The 18,215-nt window shown below is 46.7% G+C and overlaps 1 protein-coding gene across 1 annotated transcript in view; it reads right to left on the reverse strand.

The window, feature by feature from the left end:
• LOC110529645 overlaps window positions 1-3,002 on the reverse strand; it is a 37,696-nt gene extending 34,694 nt beyond the window's left edge. The window contains exon 1 of the mRNA XM_036985083.1: window positions 2,812-3,002. Within this exon, the coding sequence (XP_036840978.1) occupies window positions 2,812-2,992 (181 nt within the window). The 5' untranslated portion in view covers window positions 2,993-3,002. The remainder of the gene's footprint in view (window positions 1-2,811) is intronic.
• Window positions 3,003-18,215: the final 15,213 nt, after the last annotated feature.

The following is an 18,215-nucleotide window of genomic DNA, read 5'->3' on the forward strand; positions in this document are numbered from 1 at the left end:
TCCATCATTTTTAAATGGTAGAAGTTTGGAACCACCAAGGCTATTCTTAGAGCTGGCCGCCTGGCTAAACTGAGTAATTGTTGGAGATTTGCCTTGGCCAGGGAGGTGATCAAGAACCTGATGATCTCCAGAGTTCCTCTGTGGAGATGGGAGAACCTTCCAGAAGCATAACCATCTTCACAACACTCCACCAATCAGGTCTTTATGGTAGAGTGGCCAGACGGAAGCCACTTTTCAATAAAAGGCACTTGACAGCCCCCTTGGAGTTTGCCAAAAGGCACGTGAAGACTCTCAGACCATGAGAAACAGATTCTCTGGTCTGATGAAACCAAGATTGAACTGCTTGGCCTGAATGCTAAGCGTCACGTCTGGAGGAAACCTGGAACCAGCATGATGTGGGGATGTTTTTCAGCGGCAGGGACTGGGAGACTAGTCAGGATCGAGGGAAAGATGAACTGCGCAAAGTACAGAGAGATCCTTGATTAAAACCTGCTCCAGAGCACCCAGGACCTCAGACTGGGGCGAAGGTTCAACGTCCATTCAACGTCCATCAGGACAATGACCCTAAACACACAGCCAAGACAACGCACGAGTGGCTTCGGGACAAGTCCCCGAATGTGCTTGAGTGGCCGAGCCAAAGTCCGGACTTGACCCCAATCGAACATCTCTGGAGGGACCTGAAAACAGCTGTGCAGCGACACTCCCCATCCAACCTGACAGATCTTGAGAGGATCTGCAGAGAAAAACTTGTAGCATCATACCCATGAAGACTCAAGACTATAATCGCTGCCAAAGGTGCTTCAACAAAATACTGAGTAAAGGGTCTGAATACTTATGTAAATGTGATATTTACATTTTTTTGTTTAACCTGTTTTTGCTTTGTCATTATGGGGTATTGTGTGTTGATTGAGGAGGGGGAAAAAAGATTTAATCCAATTTAGAATAAGGCTGTATTGTAACAAAATCTGGAAAAAGTCATGGGGTCTGAAAATTGTCCGAATGCACCGTATAAAAGTTACTGAAAATAGTGTAATGTTGTAGAATTTTGTTTTAATAATAATAGACTTACAACACCTGACTGCCCTGATGCAACCAAGGATCCTGGAACACACCATCTGGAAATTAAAACAATTGGAAAAAGACACATTGGCTTCAGAACCCTCAGAATAGTATGGAGGTTGTACTGTATATTTACTAGATTACTAGCAACAGGTAGACCTCTGAATGGGACTTTGACCAACAATACAAAAGAAGAAATCATGAAAATAAAGAGACCCTGCTTGTAAAAAAAATATCCAATATGAAAGTTGGTTGAGAGGGTATAATACAGTATATTTCTGATGTATTTTGTAATTTACAATATTTTTCCATGCCCTGAGCAGACCCATACATACAGATCCAGATTCAGTCTGTAAAAGAAAGATTAAAACATTATCTTTAGCTCTCATAGTACAAAATTAGCAGAGTGAAATTCAAAATGTTGGTGATGAATTAATACCTTAGGATGTATACTGGGCTTCTTCAAAATCTCTTTGACTGCTGCTTCATTGCGATGACACTCCAATAGTCCCTGGCTCTCATGGAAGAGACAGTCCACTGTGAGTATTACATCACCTCTGGTCACTAGTCTGCTGCTGTCAGGTACAGTGTCGTCTGAGTGGAAGCCAGTATCTCTCGGGAGCCAGTATCTCTCACATAACTATAATGAGATTCGCTTTCTATGATCTATCTCCCTCTCTGCTCTGATACACATGAGCCTACAACTCTCATCTCTCCAGTGGTGCACTTTGTAATTTCTTTCCTAATAGTGCAATAGCCGCGCGAAGGGTTCTGAAGGAACTGCAGCACCCCTGATGAATTTAAATACATTTGACAAAGTTATAGAATTACTGCTGTCTAATCAGAAATACTGTAAATGAAATAATCCAGAATAGCCTACTACACCATGAGAAGACCTATAATTTAGCCATGGAGGATCAATAGCATTTCTTTAAAATAGTCTAGCTGTGGATTGTAGCCCAAAAACAAGGAATAGCCTACAGTCGGGAACTCGCAGCAAATCTGCCAGTGAAAAAACAGCATGCAGACAAAACAGACCTTTAGCAATATTTCAAATACAATTGAGGGAAAACACAGGTTGTAAAGCAAATCGTTCCTGCTGAAAAGAGAAGACTTATCCGTCTGCTGTAGGAGAACAAAATATTGTTTTACAAAAGAGGATAGGCTTTTGGAATGAAAGAATTGGCCATCTCCAGTAAGTAAACTGTACATCATTGGGTGAGTAAGGAATTTTAGGACTATAATTTCATCCTCACAGTGTAGCCTGCATTATGAGTCTCCACACACATAAACCTAGGCTATTGATGGATTCAAGACAAGGTTGTTTTTATTGATCTCAGATTATCAGTTTGTCAGTGTCAAAGTAGCCTGCCATTTCCATAATTTGTGCGGTATTAAAATATATTCTGCCAAAATCTCCAGTCATGTAAAATGAAGTAGAATTGCATGAAATGCATTTAGAAAAGGCAAACATTTTCTCGGATGCAAGGCTACTAAAATGTTCTCTATGTCTGCAACTTCTGTAAGTGCCTCTGCTCTACTGCTCTATATCACTACGGAAATGTGAGGACATGCATGCAATGCTTTATTATAAAGGTGTTTTTTTTTCATGCGTTCCGGTACCTCAGAACTCCCCAGGTCACCCCACTCTCGCGCTCACTGATGTTCAATCTACATCAACTCTGATATGGAAATAGAACAGATAGAAGAGACAGTAATATAGTTTTCGAGGATACTTTGGGCATTGGCTACCTGGAATCTGCTGCAGTGCTGCCTCAATATCAGTACCAGCACGAGAGACGATGGGACAGAAAGCCATGATGACATCACTCTGCGCTGGTGACAACACTTCAGTGAAGCCTCCTCCAAGTTGTCTCATAAACTGGATATGAGAATCCATAGTATTGCCAGTGGTGATGGTGTAGTACCTCATCAACCTTGGCACCTCTGTTATGTAATGGATAAAAAAGAGAAAAGTCAAGTATAGACCCTAAAAATAAAAGCAGTGATGTTTTGGTTTAGATCACTGCCCAGACAGCTATAAGCCTAACCTAAAACATGTCCTTCAACATTACTTAAAAGAGAGAATAAAGTAGATGGCACGAGTCAAAATTTTGATTTATGACTCTATGTTCAGATGAGCGTACATGCCCAAATATGGGCATCCGGCCAGGACATCCTGTTCCTGGTATCACGTGTTAGAGGGTGTGTTATTTTATATCTATATTGCATCTATTTCTTTGAAGTTGTCATGATGATTGATGTGTAGGGTCCTGGTTGAACTTGGGGGGGGGGGGGGGGGGGGGGTGTTGAACATTTAAAAGAGGGTGACCCCACACCCACCCTATTTTATTGCCCTTAGGGTTGTTGTTGCGGCAGACGCATTATAAATAAATCCCAGATCAAGACATACGGCCCAAGAACACTAAACAAGATTTTAAAAATACAACCCAGAACATTAAACAGAAAATTATGTCTCCTAGGCCAATTCTCGGGGTGCTATGCGTCTCTTGTCACAAACCCAATGATAAAAGCATCGAGGATGTTTTATATGAGGCCCCTGAATGTTTTAAAGGAGTCTTTCTTTAAAAGTCTTTCTTTTAGATCTATCATCATGCATGTCTCAGAGAAAAATGATTTAGGAAAAGACGTGTGCGCGCGCGCGCGTGTGTGTGTGTGTGCGTGTGAGTGTAGATGTGTGTGTTTCAAAAACAAAGGGAAGGGGTGTGTGTTTGTCACGTTCTGACCTCTATTTCCTTTGTTTTGTATGTAGTTAGTATGGTCAGGGCGTGAGTTGGGTGGGCAGTCTATGTTTGTTTTTCTATGATTTGGGTATTTCTATGTTTCGGCCTAGTATGGTTCTCAATCAGAGCAGAGGCAGGTGTCATTAGTTGTCTCTGATTGAGAATCATACTTAGGTAGCCTGGGTGTCACTGTGTGTTTGTGGGTGATTGTTCCTGTCAATGTGTTTGTTGACACAGGATAGAACTGTTTTGCGTTTTCACATTTCTTGTTTTTGTTAGTTTGTTCATGTGAAGTTATTTATTAAAAACATGAATCAAAACAACCACGCTGCGCTTTGGTCCGCCTCTCGTACAGACGAACGTCATTACAGAATCACCCACCCCAACAGGACCAAGCGGCGTGGTAACGGGCAACGGCAAGAGGAGCAGCAGGAGAAGCAACAGAGGCAGCAGCAACAGGAGCAGCAGGAGAAGCAACAGAGGCAGCAGCAACAGGAGCAGCAGCAGCAGCAGTGGGAGAGGCTGCACTATTTGGAGAAATGGACATGGGAGGAAGATTTGGATGGTAAAGGACCCTGGGCTCAGCCAGGAGAATATCGCCGCCCCAAGGAAGAACGGGAGGCGGCGAAAACGGAGAGGCGCCGGTATGAGGAGGCAGCGTGGCGTCGTGGATGGAAGCCTGAGAGTCAGCCCCAAAAATGTCTTGGGGGGGGGGGGGAGACCGGGCAGGCACCGTGTTATGCTGTGGAGCGCACGGTGTCCCCAGTGCGGGTGCACAGCCCGGTGCGGTACATTCCAGCTCCGGGTATCGGCCGGGCTAGAGTGGGCATCGAGCCAAGTGCCATGAAGCCGGCTCTACGCATCTGGTCTCCTTGGGCCGGCTTACATGGCACCAGCCTTGCGCACGGTGTCCCCGGTTCGCCTGCATAGCCCACTGCGGGCTATTCCACCTCGCCGCACTGGCAGGGCGACCGGGACCATTCAACCGGGTAAGGTTGGGCAGGCTCGGTGCTCAAGAGCTCCAGTGCGCCTGCACGGCCCGGTCTATCCATCACCACCTCCACGCACCAGCCCTCCGGTGGCAGCTCCCCGTACCAGGCTGTCTCTCCGGCCCATCCTTACAGGGGCTCCCTCCTCTCCAGCGCTGCCGGAGTCTCCCGCCTCTCCGGCGCTACCAGAGCCTTCCTCCTGTCCAGCGCTGCCGGAGTCTCCCGCCTGTTCGGCGCTACAAGAGCTACTCAGTCCGGCGCTTCCAGAGCCTTCCTCCTCTCCAGCGCCGCCAGTGCCGCCCAGCGCCGCCAGTGCCGCCCGTCTGCCCAGCGCCGCCAGTGCCGCCCGTCTGCCCGGAGCCGCCAGTGCCGCCCGTCTGCCAGGAGCCGCCAGTGCCGCCCGTCTGCCAGGAGCCGCCAGTGCCGCCCGTCTGCCAGGGGCCGCCAGTGCCGCCCGTCTGCCAGGGGCCGCCAGTGCCGCCCGTCAGCCAGGGGCCGCCAGTGCCGCCAGTCAGCCAGGGGCCGCCAGTGCCGCCAGTCAGCCAGGGGCCGCCAGTGCCGCCAGTCAGCCAGGGGCCGCCAGTGCCGCCAGTCAGCCAGGGGCCGCCAGTGCCGCCAGTCAGCCAGGGGCCGCCAGTGCCGCCAGTCAGCCAGGGGCCGCCAGTGCCGCCAGTCAGCCAGGGGCCGCCAGTGCCGCCAGTCAGCCAGGGGCCGCCAGTGCCGCCAGTCAGCCAGGGGCCGCCAGTGCCGCCAGTCAGCCAGGGGCCGCCAGTGCCGCCAGTCAGCCAGGGGCCGCCAGTGCCGCCAGTCAGCCAGGGGCCGCCAGTGCCGCCAGTCAGCCAGGGGCCGCCAGTAAGCCAGGGGCCGCCAGTGCCGCCAGTCAGCCAAGGGCCGCCAGTGCCGCCAGTCAGCCAGGGGCCGCCAGTGCCGCCAGTCAGCCAGGGGCCGCCAGTGCCGCCAGTCAGCCAGGGGCCGCCAGTGCCGCCAGTCAGCCAGGGGCCGCCAGTCAGCCAGGGGCCGCCAGTGCCGCCAGTCAGCCAGGGGCCGCCAGTGCCGCCAGTCAGCCAGGGGCCGCCAGTAAGCCAGGGGCCGCCAGTGCCGCCAGTCAGCCAGGGGCCGCCCGAGCAGCTGCCCCTCTGTCCCGAGCTGCTGCCGCCCCTCTGTCCCGAGCAGCTGCCGCCCCTCTGTCCCGAGCAGCTGCCGCCCCTCTGTCCCGAGCTGCTATCGCCCCTCTGTCCCAAGCTGCTGCCGCCCCTCTGTCCCGAGCAGTTGTCCCTCTGTCCCGAGCAGCTGCTTCACCTCTGTCCCGAGCAAACCTCTGTCCCAAGCAGCCCCTCTGTCCAGTGGGGTCATTGAGAAGGGTGGCCATGGTGAGAAAGCCACGGAGGCGGACAATAAGGCGGACTAAGACAATGGTGAAGTGGGGTCCGCGTCCCGCGCCAGAGCCGCCACCGCGGACAGACGCCCACCCAGACCCTCCCCTATAGGTCAAGGTTTTGCGGCCGGAGTCCGCACCTTTGGGGGGGGGGGTACTGTCACGTTCTGACCTCTATTTCCTTTGTTTTGTATGTAGTTAGTATGGTCAGGGCGTGAGTTGGGTGGGCAGTCTATGTTTGTTTTTCTATGATTTGGGTATTTCTATGTTTCGGCCTAGTATGGTTCTCAATCAGAGGCAGGTGTCATTAGTTGTCTCTGATTGAGAATCATACTTAGGTAGCCTGGGTGTCACTGTGTGTTTGTGGGTGATTGTTCCTGTCAATGTGTTTGTTGACACAGGATAGGACTGTTTTGCGTTTTCACATTTCTTGTTTTTGTTAGTTTGTTCATGTGAAGTTATTTATTAAAAACATGAATCAAAACAACCACGCTGCGCTTTGGTCCGCCTCTCGTACAGACGAACGTCATTACAGTGTTCAACAATGCCGGCTAGTGGCTAGTGAAACAGCTACCAACCCCTCTGCACGAAAGGCATGAGTCAGGGGCGACCGATGAAAACCGGTTATCACAGATCCCCAACGCCCTCATATCGTTAGTTAACCAGATGAATGAGAGCATTAGATCTTCTACACCGGACACCCCATAGACCCCCGCCATTAAAGCCCATGTCCGAAGAGTCTGAAACGCAATACAATGTTTTTGAGGAATTGGAAAATTGTCTAATAAATCAGGAGGGAGATGGTATTGATAGAAGTGTCCAGGTTGTGTACCGAAATAAATTCAACAATACAGAGATTCGACAGTTTTTCAATTTCACATGGGTGAATCAGAACCTTGACTATGTGGTGTTTTATGTGATGATATTGGATACTCTGAACGTACTGTTAGACAGGGCAAGAGATTATGGCGAACCTCGTGATGTCTTACAGTTGGAAATTTGTGGAGATAGCCTGCATAACACTGTATCTCTTATTTTACCCAATGGTGAAGCAGATCTTGAACCATTTATAGCCCTGCTGGAACGACTTGTTCAGTCAAATTTATCCGTCATAGCCGATAGGACCCTCGAGCTTGTAGTGCAAATAATACGTCAACCCCAGGGTGGTGGGGGTCAGAGAAGGAAGCTAGATAGCCTAATGCAATCAGAAAACATAAGCAATAAAAGAGCCTACCTCATAAACGTTCACAATCCTGGTAATAAGCTATGCTTTGCAATAGGCCTAGCATATTTACTCAACCCTGGGTGTTGTCGTGTCTTTACTATCATTAACTGAAGACTGATAGTTTTTATCAAAGATTCTCTGTAATTAGTTATTACGCGATTAGACTGATTAATCATGTAACCGTAATTACTAGGAAGTCGGGGCACCAACGAAAAATATTCAGATTACAAAGTTATCATTTCCTAAAATAACTTTTCAGATATTTTATCTGATCAATATAGTCTTTGAATTCATGAATGATTTACTTTACCTCAAAGTAAGTCTCATTCCAAACATCGTAAATTGTTGGTTATCTGCACAAACCCAGTAATCCCGATCTCTCAGGGTTGTTAGACTTTTGAATGACTTTTGAATGACTACGATTAAATTCAATTGAACATTTGTGGCATTCTTGAAACATTTGACTTGAGCATAGGCCTTGATTACACGGTCTTAAAGGACACATATCTTGCACTTGTATGATGCTGTAGTATATCTTTGATCCGTTTTTAGTCATTTTTGGGCAAAAATTCTTTAATAGATTTGGGGAAATGTGAAAAACCGGGGGGAAAGCCGTAGGAATAAAAACATATATATTTTTCTTCCTCCTTCGTCTTCTAATGTCACAGCTAGCCAATGTTCACCCGGCATGTGTTTAGGATGGGTATTGACAATAAGCATGGCCGGCCGCTCCGGCCATTTCTCAATAAGCAATTCATCACAAGCCAACACTGTCACGCCCTTACCTTAGAGATCCTTTTTATATCTCTATTTGGTTTGGTCAGGGTGTGATTTGGGGTGGTTATTATATGTTCTATTATTTGTATTTCTATGTTTTGGCCGGGTAGGGTTCTCAATCAGGGACAGCTGTCTGTCGTTGTCTCTGATTGAGAACCATACTTAGGTAGCCCTTTCACCACCTGTCATTGTGGGAAGTTGACTTTTGTTTATGGCACATAGCCTGTAGCTTCACGGTTTGTTTTGTAGTGTTTATTGTTTTGTTCGGCGTCTTTTCTAAATAAAATAATATGTACGCTCACCACGCTGCACCTTGGTCCAGTTCCTTCAACAGCAGTGACAGAACTTCCCACCACCAAAGTACCAAGCAGTGTGGTCAGGAGGAGAGGACACGACAGAAACCTGAGAGGCAGCCCCAAAATATTTTTTTTGGGGGGGGCAGATGACGTGGGTGTCAGTGCTGCGGGGTGAGTCCGAGACCGAGGAGGAATTCTTGGACCGTTTGAGCGAGGAGTGGTTGGCAGTGGAGAGGGACGAAAGAGTTTGGAGGGGTTGGAGTGTGGAGCAAGACAGTCGATTTGAGGAGCATGTGACCCTTCAGGCACCATGCTTTGTGGTTACACGTACTGTGTCGCCGGTACGCATCCACAGCCCAGTGTGTCCTGTGCCAGCGCCCCGCAGTTGCCGGGCTAGGGTAAGCATCCAGCCAGAATGGGTTGTGACAGCTCTGCGCTCCAGACCTCCGGTGCATCTCCACAGCCCAGTATATCCTATGCCAGCTCCACGCACCCAGTCCACGCACCCAGTCTCCTGTACATCTGCCCAGCCCGGTAAGCCCTGTGCAAGCTCTCCCAGAGCCAGGCCTCCTGTGTGTCTCTCCACTCGTGTGATGATCCATGGCAAGAAGCCTCGCGTGATGATCCATGGCAAGAAGCCTCGCGTGATGATCCATGGCAAGAAGCCTCGCGTGATGATCCATGGCAAGAAGCCTCGCGTGATGATCCATGGCAAGAAGCCTCGCGTGATGATCCATGGCAAGAAGCCTCGCGTGATGATCCATGGCAAGAAGCCTCGCGTGATGATCCATGGCAAGAAGCCTCGCGTGATGATCCATGGCAAGAAGCCTCGCGTGATGATCCATGGCAAGAAGCCTCGTGTGATGATCCATGGCGCGAAGACACGGAGTCATGGTACAAAGCCTCCAACGAAGGCCTACAGTCCGGAGCCCCCAGCGACGCCCTCCAGTCCGGAGCCCCCAGCGACGTCCTCCCGTCCGGAGCCCACAACGAGGGTCCCTGCACCAGAGGTGCCACCAAAGTGGGGTGAGCCTGTGGTAGAGCGGAGTCTGCGTCCCGCATCTGAGCCGCCACCGCGGATAGATGCGCACCCAGACCCTCCCCTATAGGTTTAGGTTTTGCGGCCGGAGTCCGCACCTTTGAGGGGGGGGGGGGGGGGTGTACTGTCACACCCTGACATTAGAGATCCTTTTTATCTCTATTTGGTTTGGTCAGGGTGTGATTTGGGGTGGGTATTCTGTTCTATTATTTGTATTTCTATGTTTTGGCCGGGTAGGGTTCTCAATCAGGGACAGCTGTCTATCGTTGTCTCTGATTGAGAACCATACTTAGGTAGCCCTTTTCCCACCTGTCTTTGTGGGAAGTTGACTTTTGTTTATGGCACATAGCCTGTAGCTTCACGGTTTGTTTTGTAGTGTTTATTGTTTTGTTCAGTGTCTTTTCTAAATAAAATAATATGTACGCTCACCACGCTGCACCTTGGTCCAGTTCCTTCAACAGCCGTGACAAACACTCCACAAAGTTGTTTTCCAATCAATCGGTTCATGAGCCCTTCCAACTCTTGGATATTCATGTCTTTGCTCAACGATCCTTAATAATAATCCACTAAGACCTGTCTTCGGGCATTCACTTCCAAGATTGAATCAGAGCATGCATAAACAATCATGCTAACGGTACAGACTAAAGGTGTACGGAAACGCATTTCCAGCCTGAGGTTACCTTGGGACACCACAGACAGATTTCCTGAGGTGTCATCAGGTGATAAATTGAAAGCATACAATGTGTAACCCCCTAATAATTTCTGTCAATAGCTAAAGAGATATTTTAGATGCCTCCCGGTAGCCAGGAATAGATTGTAAAATTCTCGCACAGATATGTTAAATTGCAGTTGGAAAGCCTTAGCAGGGACCTGACGTCCGTCCTGACAGAGAGCTACATACTCTGCATTGAAGTGTTCAAAATTAAATGGGTTTTTATGTAAGCTGCCCGTATTAGAGGCGTTATCCCCCAATCCTATAACAATGTATCAGGGTAGAGGGCCTAGAAAAAGGTTTTCTTGACTGCAGATTCTACTGGCCACAGGTATGCTAAAGGTTTTCATGGTAACTCTTTGGAGGGGTAAATGGCCTTTCCTTTCATCAAAGCCTGTGAGTGACCCAGACAAACTGTTGGAGATACAGACACTGTAAATAAAAAGCGTTGCCCCCAACACGTTTAAACAAGTCCCCGTCCTGGGCAGACATCAGGCAAAACTCATAATTGGCCCTGGTTAATTTTAGTCTTAAATCAACCGAATTTAAGAGTAAACGTTCTTGAAAGAAAATGTCAGTGTATAGGCCCTAGCAGATGACACTCTCGAGATTCGGCACAGAGTACTCTTTTTGTCGTTTTTGGTCCAGACCTCCTCACTTTACCACGTCTTTGACTTACTGAGTTTCTTTTAATGGTTAACCTCCGCTTTTTAGGGGCAGGCCTGCGCCTTATACCCGGAGGTCTCTTTTGTTGGTCTTCGAGACAACATAAGCCCCTTCTGGTCATAGCATTGGCTACAACCTCACTATATTTTTAACCACTGATTTTAACTGTGGTTTGGCTATGCTGAGGCCTCTCTTCATAAACGGTAAAACCATTCTAAAGAGGTTACGAAGTATACCTCCTATCCCCGAACCCTACATGGTCAGGGATCCATAATAGCCGGGTAACCCATTACCCACTTGAGCAACATAGTATGAGACATAGCGGTTAGGGTCGAGATGTTGGTGGTCCATAACCCTTTAAATGTATTTGTATTATGTTTATAAAAAGATATAATACTAATATTATATTATACACTGCTCAAAAAAATAAAGGGAACACTAAAATAACACATCCTAGATCTGAATGAATGAAGTATTCTTATTAAATACTTTTTTCTTTACATAGTTGAATGTGCTGACAAAATCACACAAATTATCAATAGAAATCAAATGTATCAACCCATGGAGGTCTGGATTTGGAGTCACTCAAAATTAAAGTGGAAAACCACACTACAGGCTGATCCAACTTTGATGTAATGTCCTTAAAACAAGTCAAAATGAGGCTCAGTAGTGTGTGTGGCCTCCACGTGCCTGAATGACCTCCCTACAATGCCTGGGCATGCTCCTGATGAGGTGGCGGATGGTCTCCTGAGGGATCTCCTCCCAGACCTGGACTAAAGCGTCCGCCAACTCCTGGACAGTCTGTGGTGCAACGTGGCGTTGGTGGATGGAGCGAGACATGATGTCCCAGATGTGCTCAATTGGATTCAGGTCTGGGGAACGGGCTGGCCAGTCCATAGCATCAATGCCTTCCTCTTGCAGGAACTGCTGACACACTCCAGCCACATGAGGTCTAGCATTGTCTTGCATTAGGAGGAACCCAGGGCCAACCGCACCAGCATATGGTCTCACAAGGGGTCTGAGGATCTCATCTCGGTACCTAATGGCAGTCAGGCTACCTCTGGCGAGAACATGGAGGGCTGTGCGGCCCCCCAAAGAAATGCAACCCCACACCATGACTGACCCACCGCCAAACCGGTCATGCTGGAGGATGTTGCAGGCAGCAGAACGTTCTCCACGGCATCTCCAGACTCTGTCACGTCTGTCACATGCTCAGTGTGAACCTGCTTTCATCTGTGAAGAGCACAGCCAGTGGCGAATTTGCCAAACTTGGTGTTCTCTGGCAAATGCCAAACGTCCTGCACGGTGTTGGGCTGTAAGCACAACCCCCACCTGTGGACGTCGGGCCCTCATACCACCCTCATGGAGTCTGTTTCTGACCGTTTGAGCAGACACATGCACATTTGTGGCCTGCTGGAGGTCATTTTGCAGGGCTCTGGCAGTGCTCCTCCTTGCACAAAGGCGGAGGTAGTGGTCCTTCTCCTGGGTTGTTGCCCTCCTACGGCCTCCTCCACGTCTCCTGATGTACTGGCCTGTCTCCTGGTAGCGCCTCCATGCTCTGTACACTACGCTGACAGACACAGCAAACTTTCTTGCCATCCTGGATGAGCTGCACTACCTGAGCCACTTGTGTGGGTTGTAGACTCCGTCTCATGCTACCACTAGAGTGGAAGCACCGCCAGCATTCAAAAGTGACCAAAACATCAGCCAGGAAGCATAGGAACTGAGAAGTGGTCTGTGGTCTCCACCTGCAGAACCACTACTTTATTGGGGGTGTCTTGCTAATTGCCTATAATTTCGCCTTATTGTATATTCCATTTGCACAACAGCATGTGAAATGTATTGTCAATCAGTGTTGCTTCCTAAGTAGACAGTTTGATTTCACAGAAGTGTGATTGACTTGGAGTTACATTGTGTTGTTTAAGTGTTCCCTTTATTTTTTTGAGCAGTGTATTTGTAGAGAGGTTTTTGTGGGTCTAAAGTGGAGTTTTACAATCGTTTTACCATAAGTAAATTAAATGTTTTCGTTCTGATCCGTTTTAAGCTCAACCAGAATGTTTTCAATATATTTCTTGCTTACAGGTATGTAGTGTCGTAGTTGACAGTGACTATATCACCATCCTTTCCATCTATATGAACTGTTCTCAGGAGGGGCTGTCGTGGAAATTTCCTCTATTTACCAAATCATGGGAGCAAACCACACACACAAGTCAGAGTTAGTTATAAAAGTCCATCTTTAATTATATGAGCTCTATCACAACCCTGTGACTCTCAGATAAATTCAGTGTCTCTCAGTGAATTCTCTGAGAGCCCCTTCCACATTGTAAATGAGGTCCTTTATAGTAAAGACACACACACAGGATAAGACAGCATAGACATAATTCATCGTTCAGCTTTGTCTCCTTTCCCAAACCCCAGAACTATAAACCAATCCTCCAAATCAACAGGCATATATCAAATTGTCATTTAGATACAACCAACTCAAAATACAACCAATCCTGGACAAGCTCACGGAGAGGAGAATGATTCCAGACACTGCCATCTCCGATGGGAAAACTAGGGAGTGAACTGGCACACACACAGTGGAGCAAAAGATATGCTTACACATGATGACACTTTGACCTCTCCCCTCTCAGCGGCCATGCAACTTAGTCTTGACATAGAACAGATACTGCAACCCTGCCCACAGTATTATACAAAATACCATTCTGATGAGAATTAACTTACACACATTGATAAATATAAAACATCTTACATATGTTACCAACCAATTCTGAATCTTCCCTAACAGGGCACACAACTGTCTCCGACCCTTTGATAGGATAGGATGTCGGTATAAACAAATATGTTGTAAAATCCTACATGTATATCCGCAGGGAATGGGAATAATTTATCTTTCACATACGTCCATTTATTGGGACCCATCCCCAACATGTAGGCTAAATTACAGCTGGTCTTTATACCCCCATCAGCATCCCCTGAGATTTGTAGACTTTTATGTATAGGGTTGTAGAGCAAGAGTATTTCCATATTGTTCTGGGTTAGGAGTTCATTCAACTCTGAGACGATCCGGTCGACGGTTCTATAAAACCCTTTTTTAAGCTTAATAAGTTTTGCAGGTTCCGATATCCTTTTGCAAAAAAAATCACGGTCCTTATCTTTGATATTATACCAACTATGGGGGTATGTAAGCTCGTTGAGACCTACTTCCCAGGCCTCTGATAAGTCTATAGGCTTTGGAAAATTGGTTGTATAATTCAAACTTTGGTTATTACGATATATATGTGAAAACGCATTACTGGGGAGAGTCAGGTAGAAGCCGCTGTGTTCCATGATGCACTCCTGTGTACACACGAATGTTGTTGTATTTATCATGCATGAGGGTTTAAGTTAACCCCTGATGCCTCCACCACATCGTGCTCTAATACCCAACTGTTGAACTTTTGGGGCCAGTTTTTCCAGCGGACCAACACCCATTTTTTACCCCTTTCTCTCTTTTGATCTAGAATCTCCTCCATGTGAAAGACTTTGTCTTTACCCAACTGTACCTTCTGTAATTCCTTCTCATAAAAATATCCATCTATAAGCTCCCCGTCATAATCTTTAAACGTGTATACAGGGGGTATGCGCGGTAGACATTCGGTAACGGTGGACACCTCTTCGCTGTAACCTTGCTCATATATTTGGTCGAAAAAACACCCCTCAACTTGGATATACACACCAAGTCCCCCACTATGAATTTAAAATGTAAAAAAAATCTTACATCGAAGGGGGAACAAACCATACAGATTTTTAAAGACTCGGAAAGAGTTTTCAGAAGAGACCTCGGAGGGCTTCATCCGTATACTCTTATGGTAGCTGTTGTTGTACCCCTTTACTAAATCTTGAACTATATTGATATATCTATGCATGTTGTGAGCTGTAAAATATCGCCACATCCGTTCCTTCAGAGTTCTGTTAAAGCGTTCAACAACTGAAGCTTTCAAATCCGAGCCTGTAGCAAAATGTACTATATTGTGCTTCTTCATGAGTTTCTGAAAAGTATTATTAAAAAAACATTTTCCGCAATCAGTCTGCACTTTCTGGGGGCTCCTCCTTCCTTCAAGATAGAGTCGAAGGCCAGGGTCACCTCTGCCCCTCTCTTATTTTTAAAGCCCCTTACAAATGCTATTTTAGAGAAAATATCTATAACCGTTAGCATATAGCGATTTCCATCATTTCTATCTGCAAGGGCCTGCATGTCACATAGATCCACCTGAAACTGGGACAAGGGATGAGTAGAAAAAAATATATTTATTGGAAATTGTTTTCGTACAGGTTTATGTAGAGCATCCTGCTCGGCTAACCACTCATTCCCTTTAGCAGCTACCTGTTTCTTCGGCTATAGCTCTCTGTAAACGTTCCTTACCACCATAAGACCCGGGGTTAGAGGGGTTATAATAAATGTTTTCAACATCTGCTCCGCCATCATTCTTGCCGCTCTGAGGTACAATAACGTTCATTTTCATTTTGAATTTAGATTTTTTTTTTGCAAACATCAAGTATTACGTATACAGACAATTCAGGATTCGTTGCAGGATACTTGTCCCCGTTTTCTCAACAATCCCAGCATGCAACACCCTGTATATTTGGTATAGATTTACAGGCTTGTGTCGCTGAATTTTTAAAACACACACATCCACTATATAAGTATATAAACAACAAATATGATACGTTACAATTAAATGGTGTTTCAAACAAAATAAAGTAAAATCTTAGACAAAGTTGTTTCTAGTTCTTTAGAATCATCCACAAGACGGGATACCAGTTGTGTCCAATGTAGACTCTCGCCCGTATGTCGTACATGATTCATGATTTGCCAGGCATTGTGTGTTGTGTAGAACAATACAATGTTCACTTTATTTTCAATAATTTGATGCATAACATTTGTAAGTTCTCTCAAAATAAAAAATGTATAACATTGTATGCATATAGTTGCCCATTGCTTTACATCTAAATAACAAATATGTATTGTCACTCGGTCTCTTGGGGTTTATTGAGCCAGAAAGTCATCACATCAGCCACCACAGCTTCCCTGTATTTTTTGTCCACCAGGGTGTGTCGTTTTTCTTTGAGTTTCTCGTGGATGTAGATCGCCTCCTTCAGTTCATGTAGGAAAGCCTCGGTTACCCCGTAAACTCTGGGAATAGATGACACAAGACCCATATGTAACGGATGTGAAACGGCTAGCTTAGTTAGCGTGGGCGCTAAATAGCGTTTCAATCAGTGACGTCACTTGCTCTGAGACCTTGAAGTAGTAGTTCCCCTTGTTCTGCAAGGGCCGCGGCTTTTGTGGAGCGATGGGTAACGATGCTTCGAGGGTGACTGTTGATGTGTGCAGAAGGTCCCTAGTTCGCGCCCGGGTATGGGCGAGGGGACGGTCTAAATTTGTACTGTTACATTGATGCTGTTGACCCGGATTACTGGTTGCTGCGGAAAAAGGAGGAAGGTCAAAAGGGGGGTGAGTGTAACGGATGTGAAACGGCTAGCTTAGTTAGCGTGGGCGCTAAATAGCGTTTCAATCAGTGACGTCACTTGCTCTGAGACCTTGAAGTAGTAGTTCCCCTTGCTCTGCAAGGGCCGCGGCTTTTGTGGCGCGATGGGTAACGATGCTTCGAGGGTGACTGTTGATGTGTGCAGAAGGTCCCTAGTTCGCGCCCGGGTATGGGCGAGGGGACGGTTTAAATTTGTACTCCAGGGCTCTGACCAGCGAAGGTATAAACCTGCAGGACCACAGTCTTTTCACCAGCTCCTCAAAATGGTTGAAGAAGTAGTATATTGGGGGCTCGTATAGGCACGGATGACGGCGCTGGCTGGGGTGATTGATCTCACAACCGATGCATTTTTCTCTTATATACTCTCAAATCACCACATCTAAAAGTGTGGCTACAGAGGCCTTGATGGTGTCAAAAAAAATAGTACTGACCACCCCATCAAACACATCCTCAGGTTGTGTACATGTAGGAGGTGTCGGGGGTCTTGCCTGGGGGGAGTAGAATGGTGGGCTGCGAGGCATAGAGTCCTTAGGGTCTGGCCCCCATGACGTATCGGAGTCCTGGTATGTTGTATGAATATCCATGGTATATGCTGAAATGAAGAACTGAACCAGTCCTTACCAGTCCTTATTGTTGAACCAGTCCTTTGGGTATCAGGGCGTGGTTAACGCAGCCGCGTACTTAGTTTTCTTCGGGGGCTGACCCTTTTGAGGATGTGCCTTCTTGGGGTTCCTGTGAATCATAATCCTCAGGATTTGTATATATTATGCACTTCCTTAGAATGAACAATGCTCTGCCGCTGTTGGCTCTGTACAAAAACATTTTTGGACATTTTCAATTCCATTAGATCCCAACTTTTAAAAGGAATAAGCATGCGCAACATAAAATCCCCAGTCAGGCCACCATCACGAATGTTTTGGTTGCGGGTTTCCTCGTTGCTGATATAGAACTCCACGCATCCACATGGAAGTCCATTCTTTCTTTGTATTTTCAACCTGTGAAATATTCTTCCCGAGGAGTCAGGGGCACCTTCCCAACGGGTCTCGTAGCCCGTGATCAAGCTATACCCCTTTGTGTTAACTCTCTGTTCGGGACACACAACCTTGCGAAAAACCGGCCAGTCTTCAAGCCCGTAGTTCACTCCTAAAGTCTATAGAGCTTCACTCTAAAGGCCAGGTAATCAAAATGATACCCCCATTGCTGTCCATTAGACATCATCACTTGATCTTTCAGCGCAGTTGCGGGCGGTATTTGGGTTCTATACACACTTAGAAACCACTTTTTGGTGCATCGTATATTGTGGCTTTATATTTGGCCCTTTCTCTATGTTTCAGCCGCGGCCCTGCTTCCGTTGTTACAGTCATCACTGCTTTGCCACTGACAACAACCCTAAGGGAAATACAATAGGGTGGGTGTGGCGTCACCCTCTTTAAAATGTTCAAACACAATATAAAGCACAGGTGGCACCAGAAGCCTGTCTGCACCAGTCTCACCTATAAGGTCGTCAATAGTTACCACAGCCACAAAGTCATAAACCCCGCCTATTTCTATAATTTATCTTCTTAAAATGTGATTTTAAACCTAACCCTAACTTTAAACCTAACCTTGACCACACTGCTAACCTTATGCCTAACCCTAACCTTAAATTAAGACCAAAAAAACTAATTTTAGTTTTTTTTTTTTTTTTTTGCCTACATCCAGCTGCTGTGTCTGGATCAGGTAGAGTACTACTAGGAGGCGGAGCCATCGTAAGGTAATATGAAGACATAACTGATCTGGAATCTGTTTTGCGTTCTGCT

This window comes from Oncorhynchus mykiss, chromosome 8, assembly GCF_013265735.2.
Source record: "Oncorhynchus mykiss isolate Arlee chromosome 8, USDA_OmykA_1.1, whole genome shotgun sequence".
In the NCBI taxonomy this organism is placed as follows: Eukaryota; Metazoa; Chordata; class Actinopteri; order Salmoniformes; family Salmonidae; genus Oncorhynchus; species Oncorhynchus mykiss.